This window comes from Rattus rattus, chromosome 5 (assembly GCF_011064425.1).
Source record: "Rattus rattus isolate New Zealand chromosome 5, Rrattus_CSIRO_v1, whole genome shotgun sequence".
Lineage (NCBI taxonomy): Eukaryota > Metazoa > Chordata > Mammalia > Rodentia > Muridae > Rattus > Rattus rattus.
This window is the reverse complement of record NC_046158.1, coordinates 15,710,379-15,730,771: the sequence shown is the minus strand read 5'-3', so window position 1 is coordinate 15,730,771 and position 20,393 is coordinate 15,710,379. Positions and strand designations below refer to the sequence as shown.

Below are 20,393 nucleotides of genomic sequence, written 5' to 3'. Positions count from 1 at the left end.
CAGCTGTGTCATTTCCTAATAAAGGGCCCCAGGCTCTATAAAGCTCTTAAGCCATTTTCTAGGTACAGGTCTGTATGGAAAAGGTAGGCTAAAAGCATAATTTTAAGGGGCTAGCACATGAAGAACACCATGACAAGTATCCTTGAACCTATTGGCCCTTATACTTGACTGCGGAGTTAGAGACCATACCTTGTTATAGGAAGAGTTCCTAGAAAAGCAGGGAGTAATATGGAAGCTGGAAGGAGCCAGGTTGTCTCACTAAATACCCTCTTCCCCAGTCCCAACAACAGAAAAAGAGAATAAAGAATATCAATTCCTTGACTCTTACACAGGGAAACACGGAGTTTCCAGCAGTGGTGGAGTAAAGGATATGAAGGTCTCACCCTACACTCCATTGGATGTAGGCTAAGTTGGGATGGACTTGAAGACTGTGACTTAAGGAGAAATGGCAGAACTCAGCTTAAAGAGGGGAAAGCCTGTCAATATTGAACTGGCTTTCTATGGAGTGAACCTGTGCATTGGGCCATGATTCCCCCCAGTCTTGATTCCCAGGCCACAGACAGGGGAAACCAGAGCTGTGTGCCTTGCCTGGAGGTCGCAGGTGAAAAGCTGAAACACCAACCTTGAGGCTTTCCAGCCACCCAGACAGGCTCCAGGTACTTGTGGATATTCTAGTGAGGCAAGGTCTACTGCATGTCAGGGTTTTCCTAGGATCCATCACAGCACAAGGAGGCCAGCAGCCCCTAGAGTTCAGAGATCATGGTATCATTGTCCCTGGGTCCTTACAGCCCAACAGCTCTTGTTGAATGACTAACCAATGTGAGTGGCCACTCAGAAGAGGCCCCACTGGAGAGCAGCCCCTCTGCTGGTCTGAGATGAGGTCTCTAGCTGTGTTAATGAGCATCAGTGCTCACTAACCTGTGAGTGGGGTGGCCCTGACCTGAGAGTGTGTGCTCCACTTCCCTCTCCTGCCAAGCTTCTGTTTCTATTTAAAGCATGCTGGGAAATTGCAGTGGGTTCTTAAGGCTCTCTGAGCTGTGGACTTAGATTTTAATTTTGTGGGGCAGGAAGGAGCCCATCAGTGACTCCGGGCTCCAAAGCAAAGCTACCACGTTTATCAACTGCTTGGCAGCTTGTTGACCTCTGGGGCAGAGAGAGGGAGGAAAAGTGTCACTTTTCCTCTGTTTGTACCCAAGATTTTAGGAAGAATAAAGAGCTCAGGTTCCATTTGCCTCTCCTCTTCCCATCTATACTTATGTCTTTGCTTTCCTTCTAGGAGGCCACCAGCTCCCCAAGCTGTTCTTTGTTATGTGCTCATATGTATGCGCATGCATTTGGCTACATTTTATGTGTGCCGGGTAGTACAAAGAACACTGCAACCATGTTCATGTTCTTTCTCTGACACACATCAGTTCTAACAACACAGGCATACTATTTCATCTCTTTACCCTTGGTTTTCTCATCTATCAAGTGGGTATGATATTCCAGAGAAAATTCTCTTGAGATCTATTATATTTGTCAGAAGAAACAGTTGTGTCAAAGTAAATAGGGGTAATGCAGTTCACCTGTGTTCAAAGCTGAACCCCGCCATGCTTCTGTGCAAGCCTGAGGTTCTGAGTTCAATCCCTGGAGTCCACATGGCAGAAGGAAAGAGCTAACTCTCCAGGGTTGGCCTCCATATGCTGACCCATGGCATACATACAATAGCAACAATAATAGTAAACAAGATAAAAAAGAAAAAAACAAGTTTCATCCTGCACACCTCCCCCACCCCCCAGTTATCCCATGTTGGGCTCTTTGGTGCTGCCATAGGGTTCCTGTGCAAAGTAGATGTCCAAAATGACTCTGCTCATGACTGACTATACAGGCACAAAATACATATTTGTTCTTTTTAAAATGCTCTTATGGTCATATGTAGCAAGAATCTATGTTACAGATTAAAAACATGGGACTCAACCATTTTCAAAAAGCTTCTCCTGGGCCCCTAAGATCCAGACCAGCCTCTCTTGTTCTTGCTGCTGCTCCTCCATCCTTCTGCTGCCTCCCGCCAGGCTGTCTGGGGAACATGAAAGTGTCTCAGTGGAACCCCAGTCAGTCTCTGCTTTGCATCTCTAAAGGAAGGCAGGACAGCCTAAAGAAGTAGTTGTACCCTATAGGTATCTGTCTTTGCCTACATGTTTTCTGACAGCATTGTATACTATCTATGAAATTTTTAATAGAATTTTTTTATTTTTATAGCAAGAATAGTTTTTATAAGTAGTGCTAATTATACACCAGTCACTATCCTTAATATTGTAATACATATTTACTCATTTAATTTTCAAATAAGCTGATATATGAGATTTTTGCTAATGTATGAGACTTCAAGGGCAAAGTATACCTGTCCTAAGTATATGGTGAGCTGAGTCTATAATGGGAACACACCGTGTTCCCACCATCCAGATGCAGGGATGGCATTACAATGCCAGCAGCCCTTTCTATGCAGCTCTACCCAGCCTCCTCCAGTCTACTGGTAACCACTGTCCTAGCTGTTACTTCTTCATTGAGCAGCCAGTTCAGCAGATACAAGGGCTAAGAAACTTGCCCACAGCATGGAACCTGAACTGGACTTCAGATTCAGTGTAGCCTCAGACATGAGCCAGAGCCAGGAAAACAACAGGCTGCTGGGAGTCTTAATATTAATAGCATAAAATCATGAGAGTAGAATCTGCCTAGTGTCTGCCTTCCTCAGAATATATGCTTAACTCTGTTTGCTCAGAACTGTAACCCCTTACTGGCATCCTGTCGAATCACAAGTAGAGACTTTCTGAAGCCCTTAGTACAGTCAGACTTGGTGCTGAGCTCCTTACACACTGCTGCACTAGCCACAACACAGCTGGGCAGCCTTATTGCCACTTTGTAGACGAGAAAACAGCAGCTCAGGAGAACTTGCTGGAAGTCACAAAACTAAGGCAAGGCTTGGATGAAGTGGTCCGATTCTAAGGCCTGCCATCTTTGTTCCTGAATTAATGCCTGCTGTCCTTGTCCAGCGTGAATTCATCCTGTGCTAATTAATCATGGTAATTTTACATGGTTGTTATCATTGCCATCATCATTGTTATTCCCATCGCACTTCCTGGAGCAGACTCCAGTTTGCTTACAGTGGGTTCGCACTGACATCTGCTGCAAGTCTGGACCCCCAGTAGAGTGGAGTGAGTCACAGCTGTCTGCTCTTTCCCCAGCTAAGGAATATGTGCCTGTGTCGGACTCTGTGCTAGACACTGCAGACCAATGAGGTAGGGTCCTGCCACAGGGGAGGTCCTGGTATAAGAATAACAGGAAAGATTCCCCACAGTGACCCCCAACACCTCCATCCTGGTGCAGGAACACTCCATTCTTCGCAGTCAGTCAGAAGAGACTGACTTGATTATAGCTGGGCCCTGCAACTCAACTTGTGGTCAGTCGACTTCCTATGCCAGCATTACTACATGCCACCTTTTACATCTCTCCATCCTGTGAAGAGTCATCATTTCCTCTTAATTCCATATGGCCTTGCTGTGAGTCCTGCCATTTCATCAGCTGCCCAGTCCCCTCCCCAGGCATTAGGGATTTAGACATGCCCTAAGAGAACACAAGACGCAAACGTTTTTTTAAAGCTCTCACATTGACATAAAGGGCTCAGGGTGGCCTTGGGAAGTGCCTCCATGTCCTGAGTACCCGTTCACAATCATACACCCACCCCTGCCTTTCCAGGTCTGCTGTGAGTTTATTCTCTCTTCTGAATATCATTCTGATGAGTTTACCAACTACACTGAGGTATAGTTCATGTCAACAACCCATCCATTTAAAGCAATGTTTCAATTAATTTTAATAGTTTTGAAGCCACCACCACAATAAAGATTTGGCACATTCCTATCGCCCCAAAAAAGAACATTAGTTTTTAACTTAACAAACACTTACCTTGCAGTTCTTGTGTGCCATCCACTAAATACTTTTTAAATGTTAACCCATTTAATACTCATAGCAAGCTGATAGGATAGTGTCTTTATGTGAACCCAGAAGAAAGAAAAACAGGCCAGGGAAGACTGACTTGCTTAGGTTGATGTAGCTGTGTAACTCAACAGGCTAGATGTGGAATCCGTACTGCTCACCTGTGCGTTCTGTTCCTTCTCTCTCTCCCATCCCCCACCTTCACTCATTTATTCATTCACCCATTTAAGAATTGTCTGCTGTGGGCCAAATATTGGTGTAGAAATTAAAATAGGAAACCCAGAGACAGGGCAGAGGATCAGTGAGTAAGTACTGTTATAGGAAAGCCTGGGTTTGCATGATGTTCTGATTGTGGGAAGCTGGGTTCTAATAACCACACTATGCAACAGGCTCTCAGAGTGCATGAGCCCAGAGCCATCAAGTTCTGGAAATCGTGAAGAAACTCTACCATACATCAGCATCTCTAAATACCACAATGAGTTTCTTAATCAAGATTTCTGTTGCTGCAACAAAACACCATGGCCAAAAAGTAAGTTGGATAAAGAAGAGTTTATTCAGCTTACATTTCTAGATCATAGTCCACTATTAGAAGAAGTCAGGATAAGAACTCAAGCAAGGCAGGAACCTGGAGGCAGGAGCTGATGCAGAAGCTGTGGAAGGGTGGTGCTTACTGGCTTGTTTCTCATGGCTTGCTCAGCCTGCTTTCTTATGGCACTCAGGATGAGCAGCCCAGCAGTGGTACCACCCACAATGGACTGGGCCCTCCTCCATCAGGCACTAAATAAGAAAACACCCACAGGCTTGCCTGAAGCCTGATCTTACAAAGGGCATGTTTGGTTTGGTTTGGTTTGGTTTCTGGGGTTGGTTGGTTGGTTGGTTGGTAGGTTTTAGAGACAGGGTTTTTTGTATGGCCTTAGCTGTCCTAGAACTTGCTCTGCAGCCCAGGCTGGTATCAAACTCACAGAGATCCACCTGTCTCTGCTTCCTGGGTGCTGGGATTAAAGTCGTGTGTCACTGCCACTACCGTCACCCAGCAAGAAAGCATTACTTGATTAAGGTTCCCTCCTCTTCAGTGACTCTAGCTTGTGTTAAGTTGGCATAAAACTGAACAGCACAATGAGGACACTGCTAGTATTGTCCTGTTCTCTTCCCAACTGGGAACCTGGAGGATTCGTGATGTCCTATCCAGTGCAGTGCTTAAAGATACATATCCCATATGGTTTGGATCAGCTAGAGGTGACATTTAGAAAATTGGTGTCCTCTCAGCTACTCTAAGTTGTCCCTTGCCTGGGTCAAGCTAAGACTGTGACAAAAGCACAGAAGAAAGAAATCTTAATATTTTATTTTATTATTTAAGAATAATATTGATGGGGTGTTGCTGTTTTTGTATTTCTGGATAAAAAAATGTCATTTGGACATGTATATCAATGTTGTTTGGGGGGTTTTTTTTTGTTGTTTTTTTTCCCCTTCTTCCCGTTCTGAGGAGAAGCCTATGGAGTCTGGTGGGGGAAGGGTTTGCAGCTGGCAGGAGCCTTGGCATATGCTGTAACTAAAAAGAGAGGGAATGTGTTGGTGGGACAAGCTACCGGAGAGCTGTCTCGGTGTGCTGCGGTACTCGTAAGTGTTCTAATTGGGAAGGATTTTTGGAGGACTATTTTGACATCTGCTCGTGTCTTTGCTGATTTTTCTTCACTTAGAGTAGGAAACACAAGCTGTGGGTAAAATGGCTTTAAAATAATTGGAAGAAAAGATATCTCTCCAAGTTGAATTCACCAGGGACACTTCTTAAGGAATGGGAACTAAAATCCACTTCTAGGAATCTGTCCTGAAGCACAGAGCTTCCAGCCTTCAGACTTCATGACCATGTGATATATATTAATGTCTTAAACACTGGAGGTAATGTTCAGCCAAGTGGCCTTGGTTGAGTTTGTTTCCATGTAGCAGAACACTCTGGAGCTCTGGAGCAATTAGTAATTGTCACTTAGCTTTTAATGAAGCGGAGCATTGCTTATGCTGTAATCAATGTGGAAAACCAAGAGGTGGGGGAAGTGCAAAGGATTTAGAGCAGAGGTAGGAAAGAAGGAAACACAAAAGGAAATAATTTAGAGTAATGGCTCTAAATGGTAAGCTTTGGCTTTCTGAATAGTAGGTAAATGTAATTTTTATATTACAAAAGGCAAGTCTGGTTTTGCACAAGAGAAAGAAAGGCCCAGAGAGAGTCAACTGTGACTGACCACCTGCAGAGGTGCTCAGTATGAATCCTGGAATTCTGGATCCATGGATCTAGTCTCTTCAGATAGAGTTAGACTCTTTTCCACACCCAGGTCTGCTGCCCTCCCTAGCTATGTGGCATCAGGCAATTTGCTTAGTCTCTGAACCTTGAAGATAATAGGCTCTCTCCAGCATGATGTTGAAGAGAAGTGAGCTAACACTCAGGAGCCATCCTTCTCCACCAGCACTCCCACCCACAGCCTTTCAGGGGAGAGCACCCTCTAGCCAAGCTGCCTGTGATTCTTTCCTTGGGAACTCTGAGCTTCAGGAAGCCCCTTGAGCCCATGCCAGCTCCTTTAGAAGAGGCCTTGCCACCGGCAGGGCAGCATTGTCCCATGAGAGGAAACTGCCAACCCAGCTCCTGCCTGGAGCCCAGTGCTGGGGACAATCCGGTTACTAAGGGGACCCTGGCCTGCTCAGTCAAGAAAGGAGGCCAGGGTTTTTCCTCTTCTTCAGCCTGCTGCTATTGTTGAAAAAGTAAACACTCCACACAGCTTAACCGGCAAGTCCTCCAGCCAGGAGTGGAAGGAAATCAAAAGCCTGTTCCAGCCCAGCCTCAGAGAGCCCACAAGGGCTGGTCTGTGCTGCTAGGGCAGCTCTGGGAACACAGAAACAAGGCCCAATTCCGATCCACTCTCAACACCCACTCACAGAACCTTTCAGCCCCAGGACTGCTCTCCAGTGGCCATTGCCTTCTATCCCTTCTGTTTGGAGCTATTGGGAGGGTCAGATGAGGCAAGGCAAGAGATGCTGGGGTATAGTGGTCCCCAGCTCAGTACCTGCAGCCTGGTGTCTCTCATCTATTATCTGATCCTGCCTATGATGATAATCATCACCTTTTAAAGTAAGAGCCACGCTTTCACTACCAAGAGGCTGTAGCTCTCTGCCAACACACATGAAAAGGTAATAACCGCCATGTTTAAGACCTGAGTGCCCAGCCCAGAACAGAGATGACCTCTGTAGTTCCCAACAGCCTACAACAGTGGTTCTCTTCCTGTGGGAACCTTCCTGTGGGAAGTCATGGCCACCTTGGCAAACTTCTGTCTTTAAAACATATATTAAGATTCATAACAATAGCAAAATTACAGTTATGAACTAGCAACAAAAATGGTTGGGGTCACCACAACATGAAGGACTATATTAAAGAGTCACAGCGCTAGGAAAGTTGAGAACCACTTGCCTAGAGGGGACTAGTGGGAAGTGAGGGGCACATCTATTCCCTAATAGTGGTTTTTCCAATAAAGCCATTCTGTTAGACGTGCCCCCATAAACAAGCTTCGTCACTTCGTGAAGCCTCCCCTTCTTATCTCTGAAATGGGTAGTAACTTCACGCCTTCTAGCTCCTGATGGAAGAGAAAACACCAGTGGAGCAGAGCTTTGAAATGTGTGTGGCTTTAGCGGCAGAGTTGATCGTGGTTGACCTTCATGTAACTTCCTTATGATAAACCCAAAGATTTAACTTGCTGGGGTGCATCAGGCTGCCCAGTCCTGGAGTGAGTCTCAGTGTGCTCCTCTGCAAGCAGGGCTTGTGCTCGCTAAGTCACAGCTCTACACAGTGCTGGGCAGCTGTTGTTAACACCTTCTCATTTGCACCCACCCTGCAAGTAAAGCAGCAGTTAATAGAATGGTGGGCTTCAGAAGAGAGAGGAAATACATTAGTCAAGCATCTTGTTGAACCTCTCTGGTTCTCCACCAATGGAAAGTACCTAGTAGACGCTTGCAAGATGATCCACAGGCTCCTGGAAACGTCTATAGCAGGACTTAAGAGACACTGGCCATTACATGGAAAGATTCTAGGATTCAGTTTCTTGACATGTTGTTGTTGTTGTTGTTGTTGTTGTTGTTGTTGTTGTTGTTTTCATCAGGTGTCAATGACATGTTTTTTATGAACTGTTAAAAAGTCTCTGACAAGCATAAGCCATCCTCCTGCTAGGAAGATCCTTGAAATGTTTATTTAGGTGCCTAGAAGCTAGGATCAGAATGTCAGCAACAATTTTCATATATACACATATATATACATGCACATACATATATGTGTGTGTGTGTACATACATACATACATACATACATACATACATACATACATACATACATACATATAAAATGACAGCAGAATTTTTCTAGCTGTTTGACTCAGGGTATGTTACCTAGCCTCTGTAAAATGGCTTTCACGCCTGAGATTTGTCGAGGGGGGAGGGGGCAGTGATCATGCAAATCAGAGAATTTTTATGGCAGTTAAAAGAACAACAAAGATAAGCCATGTATCCCTGAGGCTGTCAGAGTAAGCCTTTATCCCGCAGTGCTGTTCTTCCCTAAAGAAGGCCAAGAGGGAGTAACCTGTGTCCTGGTGACAGTTCCAGTGATTCTGGATTTTCTTTACTTGCAGAAGGTCAGAAACATGGCCCTAGATGATGTTGTGATCTTGAATGTGGACACCAACACCCTGGAAACCCCTTTTGATGACCTTCAGAGCCTCCCAAATGATGTGGTAGGTACTATGTGTGAGTTCTGACTCTTGAGTGCTCATGTTGTAACTCTAGGTCTGGGAGACAGTGTGGTTCAGGGCCTAGTGTGCATCAGGGTAACAGTGGTGGACACTGCTCAATGACACTGTTAACAATTTTTCTTACACTGTAGGACTTCCTGAAGATGGCAAACCTCAAGGTGCCTTTTTAATGAAACACGGGGGCTGTGAAGATGGAAAGTAACATGAGTAAATTATTTTCCCCTCTCAGCCTCAGTTTCCTACCTTGAAAGAGAAATGCCAGGAAAGTGCATTGGCAGACGTAGAAACATTCATCTGATATTTAACAACAACAACAAAAAGCAAAGGTGAAACATTAACTTTTAGGGAGTCTCAAGAGGACTAACATACATGCAGTTGGGGTCCTGGAAAGTGAGAAAAATCGGGGAAGACAGAACTAAGTGTAAAGAGTTTATAGTCAGTTTTCAACCGTTCTGATGAAAGTGAAAAGCCAAGAAAGAGCTCTGGGAAGCTCAGTGAAAGGGATAGTTTGTATGGAATGTCCCTCATAAGTCTCAGCTTTTGAATACATGGTCCCCACTAGGTGGCTGTTTGAGAGGATTAGGTGACCTGAAGGAAGGATTAGGTGTGACTGGAGGAAGTATGTTACTTGAGGCAGGTTTCAAAAAAACTGGCACCATTTCATGTTGGCTGTCTCTGCCTTCTACTTGTGAAACAAGATGTGCACTCCCAGCTGCTTGTCCAGCCGCCTGCCCCATGCCTTCACTCCTCCACAATAGACTTAACTCTCCGGAACCACAGCCCAACTGTCATTTACAGGTTACCTTTGTCATGGTGTTTGATGACAGCAAAAAAAACAGGGGTTGATTCTCTGTGTATCCCTGGCTGTCCTGGAACTCTCTCTGTAGACCAGGATGACCTCAAATTCAGAGAGCCACCTGCCTCTGCCTCCCCAGGGCTGGGATGAAAGTTGTGTGCCGCCACCACCACTCATCAAAAGACAAGTTTTCAATCTAAGTACTCTCCATCCACTAAAAGTGTGCTCTCAAAGATAAAGGCAAACTTTTTAAAGCATTTTTTCAGATTAAAAAAAACTGAAATATTTGTCAGCAGATCTGAGCTATAAGATATGTCAAAGGAAGGTCTTGGGTGGTGGGTACTAACATAATAAGAAGCATATATGACAGAGGAATGCAGACTGCCAGAAACAGTAACTGTGTAGGTCAATGTAAGACACATGTCAAGTAAAAAAGTTAAAATAATAGCAAATGGGGTTAGGGATTTAGCTCAGTGGTAGAGCACTTGCCTAGTCAAGCGCAAGACCCTGGGTTTGGTCCTCAGCTCTGAAGGGAAAAAAAAATAATAGCAAATATAGTGTGTGTTACTGCATAAACAGAAGTAAAGTACACAACAGCAGGTTCACAAAGTAGAACATGGGAGTGTGCTTCACTGGTTTTTATGTTCTGTAGAAACTGTTGTGATGTTGTATGTATGCGACTGGTATCAAGTCAGAGATGTATATTGTGAACTCATAAACCACCAGAGGAAAAAGAAGACAGATTCATAAAACCAGTGCTGAGTGTACAGTGTGACTTCCAGGGAAAAATAAAAGAGGCACATCAGCATGGTGGGGCGGGGGGTGGCACATGCCTTTAATCTCAGTACTCAGGAAGCAAAGACAGGCAGCTCTCTGTGAATTAGAGGACAGCCTGGTCTACAGAGTAAGTTCCAGGACAGCCAAGGCTACATGGAGAAGCTGAAGGTACCAGTTTGGCACAAGACACCCCAAGACTTAAGTTTTCACCACAGAGGAGATTTATTTGCCCCGGAGGGACAAAGGGCAAGGAATAAGAGACAAAGACAGAAGTTAGAGGATAACGAAGAAGGGAAAGGGAACAAGGGAGAGGGAAAAGGATGTTTGTCCTAGAGGGACAAAGGGCTGCCTCTGGATAGACAAGAGACAGCTGTGGTCTAGGCACATGGCAGTTTATAAAGGTAAAAAGGGAAACCCCATGTTAGAGTGAGGTACTTAATTGTCATTGGACATACTAATTAGAGCAGTCAAAGAGGGGCTTTTGATCACTGGACTTCAGTACTTTGATAGCTGGACTTGGTAATCAGCCTCAAGAGAAGTAGCCAAATAAGGGACTAGACCCTGGGGGGACTAGCTTTAGGAATGCCATCTAGTAGTCTTTTAGTAAGGCAGGGGGATGGGGGAGAATGGAAAGGCCTGCCAGAGCCATGTCTGCCATGCTCAGGATGGCTAGAGTCCTTTCAAAAACTCAGAAAAAAAACCAAAAAACAAAAAAAAAAATCACACACAAACAGAAACATTAATAGGATGGTGGGTTTCACTTGCTATTGACAGTAACATTAAACATGCCTTTTATGAATATTTTTCTTGTTACTGTGACAAAATTCCTGACAGAATCAACTTAATGGAGTTAAATCTTATTCTGGGGCTGGGGATTTAGCTCAGTGGTAGAGTGCTTACCTAGGAAGGCAAGGCCCTGGGTTCGGTCCCCAGCTCCGAAAAAAAAAAAAAAGAACCAAAAAAAAAAAAAATCTTATTCTGGTTCACAGTTTCAGAGGGTTACTCTTCACAATGACTGGAAAAGCAAAACAGCATGCCTTGAGTCAGATGTGTAGGCTAGGCCTCTAAATGACACTCCAGATTGGAACTACACCACACTTACGTCATCACGCTTGCTTATTGAGCCATTTCCCCAACCCCATGAGTTCCTCTTTAAATATAAAGATTAAGATTAAAAAGTGAAAGAATCGGAGCTGATTTAGCAGTTAAGAGAGCTTGCTGCTCAATCATGAATCAGGTTTGGACCTTAGCATCATCACCCATATCAGGTGGCTCATAAACACCTGAAACTCCAGCTCCAAGGGACTGTGGGTACCCATTCACAAACATACATTCCCACAGACATGCCACATTAATAAATAAAAAGTCTTAAGTAAACAAATGGAAAAACATGTACTGTGTAGTCACTAATCAAAAGAGAGTTGGGGAGAGGAAACCAGTCTTCCATACAGAGAAAAGGCAAGAAATATCTGAGAGTGCTCTTCTTTCCAGGAGGGCATTCACACTAACATGTAGGCTTGAGCAATCCGCTTTTAAAAAAAAAAAAAAGTTTGCCCAGAGGGTAATAAGATGAATGAATATGAAAGCAAAGGGAGGTCCGGCAAGAGGGGCCATGTAGATGGATGGATGGGGAGGGCCATAGGTAGGAATGATAAGAACTATAAAAATGTCATCATGAAACCCATTGTGCTAATACAAATATAAAAATTAAACAAAATGTGGTTTGCAAAGAAAACTATAATAAGTTTCATGGATAAACATCCAAGTTTTGGGTTCAGTTTAACATCACAATGGTGTTTTGTGGCTATCATTGTAACCCAATGATAGAAAAGATTCTTCATATCTGGTGTTTTTAAAATGTATTCTAATTATGAAAAATAGTACACATACTCAAATTTTGGAACACTCTGCAACATAGCTAATCAGTGTGTGTCAGTCTGATAAAAACAAAGTCTGAGGAGCTAGTAATATATCAGAGGAGACAGAAGTGTGGCAGCAGAGTACAGTGTGGATCCTGAGACGGAAAGGAACAGTAGGGGGAAAAAACAGAGGAATCGCAGTGGGGCTGAGAGCTTAACTCAGAGCAGTGCACCAACACCGCACCCCTGGCTTCCTTCAATGAACTGACTTCCAGTGACCATACAAGAGACATCACGGGGAGAACTGAGTGAGACAGATGTGGGTATTCTTTGTACTATCTTCACAGCTTTCTGTAATCTGCAAAATTCCAAAATAAACGCTTATTTTTAAAACAGAAAAAAGAATGAAGTTATTAAGACTATCTTTATGCCTATAATTTTGGCAATTTAGGTGAAATGCACAAAATCCCTCAAAATTGTAAAGTGACTCAAGAAAAGAAAAAATGTAAATGCCATTATTCTGTTTTAAAAGAAATTGCACTTGTGATTAAAACATTTGAAGGTAAATACATAGTTTTTCTGAACATTGAGGTTAAAAAAAAAGCCCCCAATTTTATTTCATGAAGCCAGCATTACCTTGAGATAAAACCAAACCAAAAAGAAAAAAAAAAAGACTCTATATACTGACATGCCTTATAAAGATGTGAAATTTTAAAACAAAATATTAACAAATTGAGTCCAGTAAAATAAGATGATGATAAGACACAGTGATCAAGTTAATACAGATTGGAAACCAGTTTCAGTGATCTGCTCAATGAAAACACTAGGAGAGGAAACTAGATCAAGAGAGCTGCATAAAACGTATAATTTTAGGAAAAATTCTGTGCCCATTCATATGAAAGCTCTTAGCAAGTAAGAATTCTCATGGTAAGAGAAGAGACCCCTAGGAAGGACATACTACTTACATCATACCTGGTGGGGAAACGGAAGTGTATACACCCAAATGGATGTCTCCTTTTCCCATTCTGCACTAGAATCCCAGACCAGCTAACTAACTAGGACAAGAAAAAATTAAAGGAATAAAATCTCTGAAGGTTAGAAAAGTAAGTAGGGGTAGGGAGTCAATTAGCAAAGTACCGCTGTGCAAGAATGCGGCCCTAAGGCTGATCCCAAGTACCCATGTTTATAAAGCCCAGGTGTCATGGAGTGCATTGTTAACCCAGAGCTGAGGGGAAAGCCAGTGACAAGCAGATTCCTGGAGCCCATTGGCTGCACAGCCTAGTCAAATGAGAGACCCTGACTTAAAAGAAGTAAGACCCAGAGTGAGGAAGACATTGGATATCAACCGTTGACCAATACTTATACACAAAGAAGTAAGTAAAACGGCCATTGCTCACACAACATGATCCTGTATGTGGAAAATCTTTAGGAGTTTGAAAACTGGTTTTAGCAAGGATACAGGAAAATGTCACTGTACAAAATTCAAATATATTCCTATATACTTGAAATGAGCAATTGAAAATGAGATTTTTTTTACAGTGCCATTTAAAATAGCATACAAAATAAAATACATTTAACAAAAAAAAAGTGTAAGATTTGTATGCTGCAAGCTATATAACATTTGAGGAAAAAAATTGAAAGACCTAAATAAATGGAGAGATATTCCATGTTTTGGATTGGAAGACTCAATATTTTTTACTCAATATTTTTAAGATGTTAATTTGCCTAAATTGATCTATAGATTCAATATAATCCCAGCCCAAATTCCAGATGGCTTTTTTGGGGGAAGCTTGACAAGCTAGTTCTAAAATGTATATATGTGTGTATATATATATGCTAAAGAACTAGTGCAGGGAAGACAGTGTTGAAAAGGAAAGCTAGAGGCGCAATACTGTATTACCTGCCTGCAAGATGGACGGCACAGTGACAGTAACCAAGACAGTGGAGATGGACACCCAGCTCATAGACTCAAAGGAAGAGATTAGAATTAAACCTTCACATGAGTACAGGCTTGGTCTTGTTTGAGTTTTCTGTCCCCAGAATAAATGCACTAAAACAACTGGTTATCATGGAGGAACCTGGACTTCTACCTCATGCAAATATTAGCTCAAAACAGAGTACGTGTAGAAAAATAGAAAATGAAACTACAAAACTAGTAGAAGAAAACATGAGAGAATATTCATGAATATGAAGTAGGCAAAGATCTCTCAGTTAGGTCACCAAGACATGCATCATAAAGGGAAAGGTTGTGAAGTAGACCTGGGGTTGGCAAATGCTTATCTCCTACAAACATGGGCACTTAACAAAGTAGACATACTACAGACATAGAAAACATCCCGGAGAGTCTGTTAATAAAGAAAACGGCTTTGGGGCAGGAGAGTTTGCTCAATAGATCAAAGGGATTGTTGCCAAGCCTAAAAGCTGGGTTTGTTCAGAGACCCACATGGGAGAAGAAGAAACTGATTGCTGCAAGTTATCCCCTAACCTCCACATACATTGTGACACAAGTGCAACCCTCTGCCACAGCACACGCACAAAGTAAGTAAACGTAAGTTCAGATTTCAAAGAAAGGAAAAGGTGCTGCCCAAAGGATGCAAAGAAACACTAAGGCCCAGTAATATGAGAGGCTTAATAACTAAGGTGTACGAAGGACTCCAGAAAAACATCACAACAGTGTTCATTTAGCCAACAAGCACGTGAAAAGATGAGTAGCATCATTAGGTGGAGAGTAAAACAATACCACAGCAGCGTATGGTAAAATAGAAACTTATAACCCTACATCTTATGCATACATTTACTATATGACCAAACACACTACTAGGTATCTGCTGTAGAAAATAAAAACTTCTTATACACATACGGGTGCATGAATATTTTCAGCAGCTTTATTTACAATTACCCTGATTTTTTACAAAGATCTACATGTCCTTCGTCAGACAAGCGCATAAGCAGGTTCATGCTCATAAAATGGGATACTACCCATCAATAAAAAGAAGCAACTGGTTCTTACCCAACAAAGTAGATATCACCAGTGTTTTATGATTGTGAAAGGATCTAATAAGACATTCTGATATAAGCACAGCTAAAGGTAGACATCAGATGAGGAGATTTTCAGGACTTTGTTGCCCAAAGGAAATGTGAAAGAATGGCATTGTTCTGAATCTTGATTGTCATAGTGAACATGTATTTGCTTCTTTAAAAACTGTAGGAGCTGGGGGAGCCATCTCAGTTGGTAAATACTTGCTACGCAAGCATCGGAACCTGGAATCTAGCTCCTAGTTGGATCAAAGACAGATGTAGCAGCTCATACTTGGAATCCCAGCAATGAAGAGGTATAGAGGGAGGTCTCTAGGGCTCATTGCCCAGCCAGCATAGCCTGATCAGCAAGTCCCACGTCCCAGAGAGATCCTATCTCAGAAAGCAAGATAGTCCAGATGTGGTGGTGCAGACTGATCTCTGTGAATTCCAGGCCAGCCGAGCTGCTCAGTGAGACTCTGTCTCCCTAAGTATGCACCGGCGTGTACACACACACACACACACACCAATAAATTTAAAATTTTATAAGAATTGACACAACATGTTGTTGACTAGTCACACCAACTGGTAGACTCCCTTCGTAAACTTTGTAAACTCTTTTAAGGCAGGAAAGTGGCCAGGCCTCCACCTAAGGAGCTCCAGCAGATAGGCCCCGCCCTCGGACTTCTCTAACTGTCGTAACATGAGTTTCCAACCTTTCTGTCACAAAAGAGGTGATATCTCTGGCTCTTCGATAGGACCATTTCCAGATTATGCTAATCTCATAACAGGAAAACCCACCAATCCCTGAGCTCCCCAAACTCAAGACTTGAAGCCCCACCAATTCTCACCCTGGAAATCTCTGCCCTGCAAAGCTCCACCCCCTAAGAAATCCTATATAAGCCTTGCCCACTCTTTAGTTCCTTGCTGTTTTCACCCAGGAGCAGAGCCGCCAATTCTGGATTCGTCCCTCCCAATAAATCTCTTTTATGAGCTTTTTCTGCCCTGTGTGACTCTCTGATCTCAAGAAACCCTGAGCACCTCAGCTCAGCTGGGGATACCCTCCCCTGGGAGCTGCAACACTGAAGAAGAGCGGCAAAGCTAGAGTCATCACACTGCAGCATCCAGCTCAGCCAGGAATGTCCTCCCTCTGGGGCTGCAGCCCCTCTGCTGAGGAGGCTTCCTCTCAGCTGTGTGGTTGCTGGGCTCCCGGGTCCCAGGTTACTTTTCCATCCAAGCAGGAACTCCAACACAAGTATTTTTTTTTTTAATCATTTTTGGGTTTATTTGTTTTTATCTGTATACTTTAGCTGCATGTATGTCTATGCTCATATGCATATAGTGTCTTAAAAGGCCAGAAGACAGTGCTGATTCCCATAGTACTGAAGTTACACACAGGTGTGAGCCACCATGTAGATGCCAGAAATCAAACATAGGTCCTCTCCAAGAGTAGCCAGTGCTCTTAACCACTAGGCCATCTCCTTAGACCCGGCACCAGAAGCATCTGAGTTATGAAACGACTTGCCTGGAGCTGTTACAACAGCTCATGGGGGTAGGAAATGGCATAGCCACTTTAAAAAAAAAAAAAAACAAAAAACAGCTGGTTTTCTAGAAAGTTAACACGGGTCTACCACAATGCCAGTCAGCTCCACTCCTTCCTGTTTATCTAAGAAAAAGAAAAGCAAGCATCCAATAGGCTTTTCAATGAGTGTAAGTGGCAGTGCTGCTCATGACACACAGTAACTTGTAACTGCCTAACTGTGGGTTTATGTAGATATACTGTTGTAGCCTTTATTTCTTTATTGTTAAGTCACAAATATAACAAAGTCAGGATTCACAAGACAATGTGAGACTCTCTAAATGAATTATAGTGAGTGAAAAGAAACCAGAGTCAAGACGATAGATAAGATTCCATTTATGAACGCTGTAGAGAGAGTGGGCCTGGAGGAGGGAGCATGACTGTAGAAAACACCCCAGGAGCCAGCTGGTGGGGTGAAGAAGCGACCTGTCCTGTGATCTTAGTGAGATGCATAGAATGTCAAAACACATTAGACTGCCCATCCAAAATACATCCATTCTCCTACCTTAAGTTTTGATTTAATGAAGTTAAAAGAAGAGGCCTTAGAAATGCCAGTACTGAGCTTTAGGGCCAGCTCATTTCTTGTGATTTATGAACATAGGCAGTGGGTAACTTTGGAGTAAGACGGCTCTTGATTTCAGTAGCTGCCCAGATCATACTCATGAGTTGGCGATCTTGTCTCTGCTAGCTTTTCTACCCTTTTATAAAGAGGGAGCGGGACGCTGCCACTGCTGGCTGATGCCTCCTACTCTGCTAGTGTCTCCTCCAGATCTGATCCTTTAGGTGTGTTTGCATGTGTTAGTACTGTCTGATGGACCATTGACTGATTTGGGGGGGGGGGCATTCACTGGGTCCAGATTTTATGATTAGGACACCCCTTTTCTCCATGAGGTCACAGGCTGGTTGGTTAGATGAACTAGTGGATAGCAGGATGGCTTATTTTGTCCCTGTTTCTCTGGTTACAGCCCTCCCTCATGCTGTCCATGATAGCATACTCCAGCACACAAGTACCACTCCGTGATTCACAGTCCTACCATGGTGTCCCCTTTTTCTCTACATGGAGTAAAAGTGCCTTGGGGCGGGTTGGGGATTTAGCTCAGTGGTAGAGTGCTTGCCTAGCAAGTGCAAGGCCCTGGGTTCGGTCCCCAGCTCCGGAAAAAAAAGAAAAGAAAAGAAAAGAAAAAAAAGTGCCTTGGGGCATCTTGTCTCTTGTGACCCTCCTGCCCACCTTTATTTTGTACCAGCAGCTCTGCCTCTGTCCATGGAGTCCCAGACCTCTCAGTCAAAGCATCTCTAGTAGGTAGTTCTGTGGCTAAATTAAAAAGTGAACGTTTTCATCCGTTATTTGTTCAAAGGCTTTTGAGTGTGTGCTCAGTGTGTTGGGGATACAGGGACCTAAAACCAAATCAGAAGCAGCCGTCCTGCCAGCAGAAGGTGGGGCTGAGTGCTGGTGCTATCTGTGACCATGATGAGCTTGGAAAGGGGGGTCACAGTCCACTACAGCCAGAGGAGCCACGTGGGAAGGACCAGAGTAGTGTGATCATAAGCACACATTTGACTTCCAGGGGGGAGTGGGAAACGAACTAAGAATCCAGTGACATGCTGAGTCCCATGCCATAGTGTATCACAAACTAAGGGGATCTGCTTTTCACTGTTTCTCAGCTTCCTTCCCTCTGTCCCACATCTACCAATACAGGACTTGAGTTTGGGGGACAGTTTCATGAACCGTGTCACCCTGTCTGCTCTTAAGGAATTGTCTTCATTCTGCACTGGGCTGCCTACCACCAGTGTCCACTCCATTTGTGCATTCCATGCAGGAAGCAAAGGGCCATCCTGACCCAGTGCACCTTGGCCAGAGTGTGTGTGTATGATTTGTCAACAATTGAGGACTTTATGGGGCTTCATTAAAGATTCTGGGGCAGGAGCACTGTGGGACATCAGAAGAGCCCTCAGCAGTAAACCACAACGCTGAGCTTTGGAACGCAGTAAATGTTTAAGAGACTTCCTTCCTTTCATTACTGAATTTTACTTCACTTTTATACCAGTAAAGAGTTGTGTTTTATTGGTTGAAATTTCTTGATTCCGTTCTCCCTAGGTCTGTTTAAAGCTACATTTTATCTTTGAGGATGTTTGGCTCGCCGTGGAGGAAGTGCTGCCAGCGAATTCAATTAACTGGCAGAGCTCACAGATATTGTACATGGATTTCTTTTTTTTCCTTCTTTTTCACAACTGCGACATAAACACAGCTGGGTTTAATATTTGTTGTAACAAAGATTTAACTTGAATCATTTTACTCCGGGTAATTAATGCTTGGAATGTGGGTTCCTCTGCTTGGTTTGTAATGCTCTGCGTTTCCCTGCTCACGCTATCTAGATAATGAAGTGTGCTCCTCCAGGTCTTTGCCCTGCCTTAAAACTGCTTAATATTTGGCCGTTCCCACTAGAGAGCAGATGCTTTTCTTTGCAAGAATTGAATTTCTGTCAGCTCTTTTATGCATCATGTGTTTGGAACTGTAAGTGGATCAAGTTGTTCATCACAGCAGGGACACTGTGAAACACATCTATTATACACACTTCCCACCCCCCACCCTGCTTCCTGTTTTGTTTTGTTTTTTTTTTCCCTCCCCTGAGGAGGTGGAGATGCCCAGATCCCCTTGGGATATATCTCAGTCCGTGTGGATATACTCATGTGATCCACCATGGATCCGGCCTGGCTGCCTCCCTAAGTATGGAAATCCATAGCCCTTTAGCCCAATCTTGTTGCTGAGACAGACTCCCCTTTTATCTCGGTAAACACCAAGCACTTCATTAACTCCCAAATACACACCAAGTTTGGGTCACAAATAAATCCTCTAAACCCAGCATAATGAGTGACAGAAACTACCAGTAATTGATGCCCTAGAAAATGTTTATTGGGAACCTATGACTTTTATGCTATAGAGTTGGGCTAATGTAGAAGAAAGCCACCATCTATTAGGCACCTAATATGTGCCTGTCACTGTGCTAAGGGCTTTGAAAGTCTTGACATTTGATGTGTATAAAAATTCTATCAAAAAAAAAGTAAAAGTACTTTTATCACTTTGTTATTTAAAAGAAAAAAGAAGGGGTTGGGGATTTAGCTCAGTGGTAGAGCGCTTGCCTAGCAAGTACAAGGCCCTGGGTTCGGTCCCCAGCTCCGGAAAAAAAAAAAAAAAGAAAAAGAAAAAGAAAAAAGGTTAGGCACCCACCTATAGGCAATAACTAGCAGCCATGGCAGAATTTGAACTCACATCTGTCTAAACAACAGTGTATATCAATAGACTGACATATTTACTAAACATACATTTGGTTGACTATTCAAGGCATTGGTTTTTGGTTGGTTTGTTCTGAGACAGTCTTGCTGTGTAGTACAAGCTGGCCTTAAACTTGCTATGTTACCCAAGTTGCTTGTTAACTCTTGAATTAAAATCATTTTCCTACCTCAGCCTCCTATGTTCCAGAACTAAGATATGCACCTACACCTAAACGCACTGACTTATGGTTTTTGTTTGTTTGTTTGCATACTAACATTGTTCATTTCTACTATCCATTCTACATTAAGTCTCAAGGCCAATGACATTTCTGAACATCTTTGTGTCCATCT

General features: G+C 43.3%; 1 protein-coding gene across 7 annotated transcripts in view; it reads left to right on the top strand.

Annotated features, from left to right (window-relative positions):
• The window catches only part of Dennd1a (DENN domain containing 1A), a 490,128-nt gene that overhangs the window by 325,023 nt on the left and 144,712 nt on the right, over positions 1-20,393 (top strand). For 6 of the 7 annotated variants that reach the window (XM_032903215.1, XM_032903216.1, XM_032903221.1 and 3 more), the window contains one exon: positions 8,627-8,728. The exons of the other annotated variant lie outside the window; for it this stretch is intronic. In XM_032903215.1, the coding sequence (XP_032759106.1) occupies positions 8,627-8,728 (102 nt within the window). The remainder of the gene's footprint in view (positions 1-8,626; positions 8,729-20,393) is intronic. 7 annotated transcript variants of the gene reach the window in all.